Source organism: Arachis ipaensis, chromosome B06 (genome assembly GCF_000816755.2).
Source record: "Arachis ipaensis cultivar K30076 chromosome B06, Araip1.1, whole genome shotgun sequence".
NCBI classification, from domain to species: Eukaryota; Viridiplantae; Streptophyta; class Magnoliopsida; order Fabales; family Fabaceae; genus Arachis; species Arachis ipaensis.
The window spans coordinates 21,012,661-21,019,617 of NC_029790.2; the positions used below are offsets into that span (position 1 = coordinate 21,012,661).

Below are 6,957 nucleotides of genomic sequence, written 5' to 3' on the forward strand. Positions count from 1 at the left end.
GAGAAAAAGAAAAATAAAATTGAAAAAAGGCTGCCTCTCTAAAAATGGCTGCCTGGCTACCTCTGCTATATCTGCCAAAGAGGGACAAAGAAAAATGAATGAAAAAAGGCTGCCTCTCTGAAAATAGCTGCCTGGCTGTTTTTGAATTGAAAATTCTCTGTTTTTGAATTAAATGTGTCTGGTTTTGATTTGAACTCTTTTTCAACCTGTGATAAATTGTTTTGATCTTAAGAGTTAATTAAAACTTTATCTGTGATGGTTGAATAAATTGAAAACATTGTTCTATTTTCAGTTGTTGTGATGCAGATGTTTAAAGTTTGTCTCTATTGTGATCTATGAAGTTTGAAGCTGCTATTTGAATAAATAGCCTAAATTACTATTTTGATCTTGCTTTGAATTGGTATGATTTTTTTTCAAGGTTGGTTAACGAGATTTTTAAAAGCCTTGATATAAAATCAAACAGGTTCCCTAAGATTTAGCTATTTAAAAATTATTGGATGTTTGGCATTATTCTTGTGAAAAGTTTGATGCTATCAGGTTATAAAATACAAACATTTAGGGGGAGCTTGAAGTTCAAAAGAAAGGTGGAGCTTCATGACAAAAGAAACATCTAAGGGAAGTTTCTAAAACTCCTTTCCTTTCTTTCAATTCATTTTAATAATGTTTGTCATCAAGGAGGAGATTGTTGAGTTTAGAGAACTAAACTATGATTAAGATGATGACTAAATATTAATTAGATTATTATCAAATTGTTTGTGTGATGTGTTTTTTTTAGTGTGCAAAATTTGAATTAATCAAACTGGCCCAAGAAGAACAAACACTGGCCCATACACACACATTTTGGCCCAACATTGATTCAGCAAAGCAATCATGCTATAACTTTTTATCCATATAATCGTTACAGGGGATCTCTTACTTGATACTCGCCATTAACTTGGGAGGTTACGATTTGAGAATCAATGTATATGGTCAGTTCTGTTGCGTTGACTTCATCTACCAATGCTAAGCCTACGACTAGAGCCTCGTATTCAGCCTGATTATTTGAAATAAAAAAATCAAATTTAATGGATGCTTCGACGACAAGTTCTTCCCCTTTAGTAAGGATAATTCCAGCACCCCCATACCTTGTCTGGGATGCTCCATCAACATGAAGCTCCAAACCTGAAAGGTCAGGAGAAAAAGAATAGGTCATCTCAGCCAAAAGATTCACCATTGCCTATGCCTTAATGACTGTCCGAGGTTTATATCTTATATCAAATTGTGATAATTCTATCGACCAGCTCATCATTCGCCCCGCCAAATCTGGCTTTTGTAAAACTTTTTTAATCGGCTGGTCGATTTGCACTATTATCAAATGGCTTTGAAAATATTGCCTTAACTGACGTGCCAGCTTTAGCACTGCAAAAGCAAGCTTTTCCAACTTGGACTATTTCACTTTGGGACCTTGGAGTACCCTACTAATGAAATACACAGGGTGTTGTTGCTTATTGTCACTTTTAATAACTAAGGCCAAGGCTATAGACTCGTCAATGACAGACAAGTACAAGTGTAACGGTTTCCCGAGTTCCGGCTTCGCGAGTACAGGAGGAGAGGATAACCGAGTTTTAAAGTGCATAAATGCTTTTTCACATTCCTCCATCCACTCGAAAGCTACACCTTTCCTCATTAGTTTAAAGAAAGGTTTCACCTTTTCATTCGAGTCTCCGAGGAATCTTAACAAGGTGGCTAGCCGACCTGTTAACCTTTGTACTTCCTTAATATTTTGTGGATTTTACATATTTAAAATGGCTTGACATTTTTCAGGGTTAGCCTCAATACCTCTTTGTGTTACCATGAATCCGAGAAGCTTTCCTTCCCACGCTCCGCATACTTCGTCGGATTTAACCTCATGTTGTGGAGCCGGAGGTTACTAAAAGTTTCCTGAAGATCAGTGATGAGGCCATCATCCGTCTTGGTTTTTATCAGCAAGTCATCGATATAAACTTCCATGTTCTTCCCGATCTGTTCTTTGAACACCTTGGCCATTAATCTTTGATAAGTGGCGCCTACATTTTTTAAACCAAAAGGTATTACAGTATAACAATAAATCCCTTCTAAAGTGATAAAAGCAGTTTTGTCCTCGTCAGGCCGGTACATCGAAATCTGGTTATATCCACTATATGCATTTAAAAACACTTAAAATCTGATAAGCTGACGAGGAATCAATCATGTTATCAATATTTGGTAAAGCAAAACAGTCCTTTGAACAGGCTCTATTTAAATTAGTGTAATCAACACACATTTGCCACTTTTCATTGGACTTTTTCACCGTTACTACATTGGATAGCCACGTTGAATATGTATGTTCTCTGATAAACCCAGCGTGTAATAATGTAAACCCCGGTTAAATTAGTAGATAATTAGTCAATAAATTAGTTTTTAATAAAGAGGATTAGAAATGTGAATATTATATCAAATTAGGATAGAGCTCATCGAAACGAGAATTTTGACACCAATTTAAAAAAACGGTCCAAAATTGGACCGAAAGGACCGAACCGGTTGAACCGAACCCAAACCGGGCTATCGGTCCAACCGGACCAACACATTAAAAGAGCCGAAAGCCCCTTTCTTCTTCATTTCCCTTGCTGCATCGTGAAGAACCCCTGGGAGAAGAAAACACTCCCGAACCTTCTACGATAAATTTCCAAATCCCATAACTTCTCCGTTCGAGCTCCAATCGCCGCACCGTTTGCGGCCACGTGTTCACCGCGTCGAGCTCTACGTTTCTACCAGAACAATTTCACTGGTAACTTGTTTAATCACTTCCAGCCTCTTTTCCCCCAATTTTTGTGTTTTTAATGGGAATGTTGAATTTCTTTGATTTATGATATTTTAAGATCCAATTAGCTTGAGAAAAACGTTCACTCTTGCTTATGTGAAGCTTGGGTAAGATGAGGATACGATAATTCTATTTTATTTTCATTGAATTTGAGCTTTGAGTATTAAATTGGATATATATGTGTTATGAATGTGTATTAGGTTGTGAATAAATAATTGGAGCTTGAAATTGTGAATACTGGAACTTGGAGGAAGTGGATTAGTTGAGTTTTGAGGGGCTGTCTTGGTTTTGAATAAATAGCTTTGGTCGTTACGTGGAAATCGGCCAAGGTATGGTTTAGGTTTCTTGCATTTAATATATAATGTTCTGTGAAAACTTAGGCTAGATAACCATATGATAAGTTGGAATGCAGGTGTATGTTTAATGTTTAGTAATTTGTCGATGAATATATATTTGGTTGAAGTTTATTGGATAATTAGTTATTAATTTTGGATGGTAAATGTTGTTATGTTAATTTGGAGAGAATTATGGTTGAATGTTATTGTTGATGAACATGGTTGGTTTGGTGCTTGTTGATTAACTAATGATTTGGTGAATCATTGATTTGAGGTATAACTATTGTGGAGGTTGTTGTGATAATGAGGTATTTTGTGATGAATTATAATTGAATTATTTAAATGGCTTATAATTTTGAATAATCTGAGATACGAGATTTCCTGGATAAAGTGTCGTGGCTTGCCACCACGTGTACCAGGTTGAAAACTCGATACTCTGTTGACCCTACGACGTAAGTGTGAACGGGCACTATATAAATTCCCGGAAATGTTACCTCCATTGAGCAATATTGATTACTTAAAAAAAAGCTATGCCTAAACTCTTGGGGATGCACGTCGGGGGATCGTCTAAGGACAATTTAGACTTGTTGGGTTGGCTGGATAACCGACAGATGAGCCTCATCAGCCATAGGACAGGCATGCATCATATGCATATTACTTGAATTACTTGCTTGTGCTTTAATTGGGTGTGCCTATCTGTATTTGCCATGCTAAATGTGTATTTGTTACCTGCAGTAGTTGTAACCTTCTTGTGTTTGCCTTATCTGTCTATTTGTCTGTGAAAATGCATGAAGGAGTTGGAGGTATGGAGGAATGGCAGTATGGGATTTAGATTTAAGGTTAAGTTAAGTTAGGATTAAATATTTTTAGAGAACCACCTTTTATGGCTTCTATTTAATACTTTAAGCTCTATAATCTGAGTGTCGGCATTCTAGGATTGCCTCTGGCATTCCCAGGACCTTATATATTATGTGTGTGGCACATTTACCATACTGAGAATCTCCGGTTCTTATTCCATACTATGTTGTTATTTTTCAGATGCAGGTCGAGAGGCATCTTGTTAGGTGTCTGGACTCATGAAGCAGAGTGGTTATAGGGTTATTTTGTTATGCTATGATGTATATATATGTACTTAATTTTCTCTCCGCATAACTTGTTCTTTTGATCCTCCTAGAGGTTTATGGAGAGGCAGGATCGTGTATATGTACTTTTGGATTTTGGATATGTATGTATATATATGTAAATATTCTCTGGCCAGTCTTGACTTCACAGGCTGAGTCAGGAGCTTGTTATTTTGTATCTTTGGCACTCTATTCCCACTTCTATTATCTTATGTTTAATAGTTATGGTTTTCTTAGCACGCAAGTGAACTCGTTCCTTGAGAGTTGCGCTTTTATTTCGCGATTTTTGTTTCCTCTATTCTTCAAGGCTCCTAGCATATTATAATTCTTCTGCTATTATATGTACTCATTTTATTTTAGAGGTCGTAATACCACACCACCTCTGTTTTACAACTTAAGCGTAAAGCTTAGTGTGGTAGGGTGTTACATTATGGTATCAGAGCAGTTCGTTCCTATAGAGCCTGAAAGACGGACTGATTGTACTTCTGTGCATTCTCTGTATATGTGTGTATGTGCTATTAGGATATCTGATTGATATATATGGCATAAATGTTTGTGAGCATGCATTTGGAACTTAAAGCATTAGACCTGCGATATTGAGACTGATAAACTTAATATCACTTGTTTGGTGTGTATAGGGACCAGATGTCGACTCGCGGACACGGTCGCGGGCGAGGTAGAGGTAGGACAGGCACTGTTATTCCTGCTCTCATAGGGACTAATCCAGTAGACTTTATGGCTGCCCTGGGAAATATGGCTGCAGCTATGCAGGCGACAGCTGAGGCACTGGGTAATCAGATAAATCAGGGTAATCATGGGAACAATAATGATGAGGACGATCCTATGACACTTGCTACATTTATGAAAGTTTGCCCTCCAACTTTTAGGGGAACCTCAAATTCCACTGATGCAGATAATTGGATTCAGGCTATGGAAAGGGCATTACAGGCACAACAGGTTCCTGAAGAGCAATGGGTTGAATTTGGAACTTATCAGTTGCAAGGTGAAGCTCAGTATTGGTGGCAGGGAACACGATGTATCCTGCAGCCAGATGGTGCTGCGATTCCTTGGGAGGTTTTCCGGACAGAGTTCTATAAGAAATACTTTCCTAATTCAGCCAGAAATGCCAAGGAACTTGAATTAATGTAGTTAAAGCAGGGACAAATGACTATTGCTGAGTATACTAGCAAATTTAAGGAGTTATGTCGCTTTTCTCGTATTTGTCAAGGTGCGCCTGAAGATTTTGTTGAATGGAAGTGTATTAAATATGAGGGAGGTCTTCGGAGCGATATTTTGAGCTTCGTTGCCCCAATGGAGATCAGGGTATTTTCTGAATTGGTGAATAAGAGTAGGGTGGCTGAGGATTGTGTGAGGAAGGCGGCAGCAGAGAAAGGAAGTTTGAGGGTGCCTTTTCAGAGGCCTTCAGGGAGGAACTTTGCTCCGAGAGGTAAGAATTTCAAGTGTTGAGGCTTTGTTCTACAGCAGACTCAGGGTCAAGGTAATTACAGAAGGCCGAATATTACTGCTAATCAAGGAAAAAGGTTTGGGAAGCAGCCACAGTAGGATCTGAATTGTCAGAAGTGCGGAAAATATCATCCTGGAGTTCCGTGCAGATTAGGACTTGGAGTGTGCTATTCCTGTGGACAGCCCGGGCATATAGCCAGTAATTGCCTGGAGAAGAAGTATGAGACTGGCAGAGTGCAGCAGCCGGGGAGAGTATATACCACTTCTACCATAGGTGCTGAGGGATCTGAAACACTGATTAGAGGTAATTGTGAAATGACTGGTAAAATCTTAAATGCTTTATTTGATTCAGGAGCGTCTCATTCATTTATTGTATTTGAAAAGGCCCATGAATTAGGATTGAGAATGGTGGTTTTAGCTAATGATTTGAAAGTATATAATGCTACTCATGAAGCTATGGTGACTAGGATAGGATGTCCACAAGTTCCCTTTCGAGTACAACAACGTGAATTTGTGCATGATTTGATTTGTTTGCCTATGACTGGTCTTGATCTCATCTTGGGATTGGATTGGTTATCCAAGAATCATGTTTTGCTTGATTGTTCTGAGAAGTCAGTACAGTTTATGCCAGAAGGGTCAGAAGCACCGGTTGTGGTGAATAGTTACTATTTGAATTCTATGATAGTAAACTATTCTCGAACCGAATGTCAGGGTATTATGTTATTAACTGCAGGAGTATCAGGTGATGATCAGAGTTTAGAGCAGATTCTCATTGTATGTGAATTTCCATATGTGTTTCCGGATGATATTAATGAATTTCCACCTATCCGGGAAGTTGAATTCGCAATTGAGTTAGTGTCTGGAGCCGGTCCGATTTCAATTACTCCTTATAGGATGTCACCTTTAGAAATGACTGAACTGAAAGCTTAACTGGAAGATTTGTTGGGTAAGCATTTTATCCGACCAAGTGTTTCTCCGTGGGGAGCGCCAGTATTACTGGTAAAGAAGAAGGATGGGAGTATGCGGTTGTGTGTCGATTATCGGCAATTGAATAAGATCACTGTGAAGAATAAATATTCGTTGCCTAGAATCGACGATCTAATGGATCAGTTACAGGGTGCCGGTGTGTTTTCTAAGATTGATCTGCGATTTGGTTATCACCAGATAAGGGTTAGAGACGAGGATATTCCGAAAACTGCTTTCAGGACGCGTTATGGTC

At 38.4% G+C, this 6,957-nt stretch overlaps 1 protein-coding gene across 1 annotated transcript; it reads left to right on the plus strand.

Moving 5' to 3' along the window:
* Positions 5,028-5,741, plus strand: LOC110263713. The gene is made up of 2 exons (XM_021105471.1): positions 5,028-5,348; positions 5,424-5,741. The coding sequence occupies exons 1-2, from the start codon at positions 5,028-5,030 to the stop codon at positions 5,739-5,741; spliced, it is 639 nt and encodes a 212-aa protein (XP_020961130.1).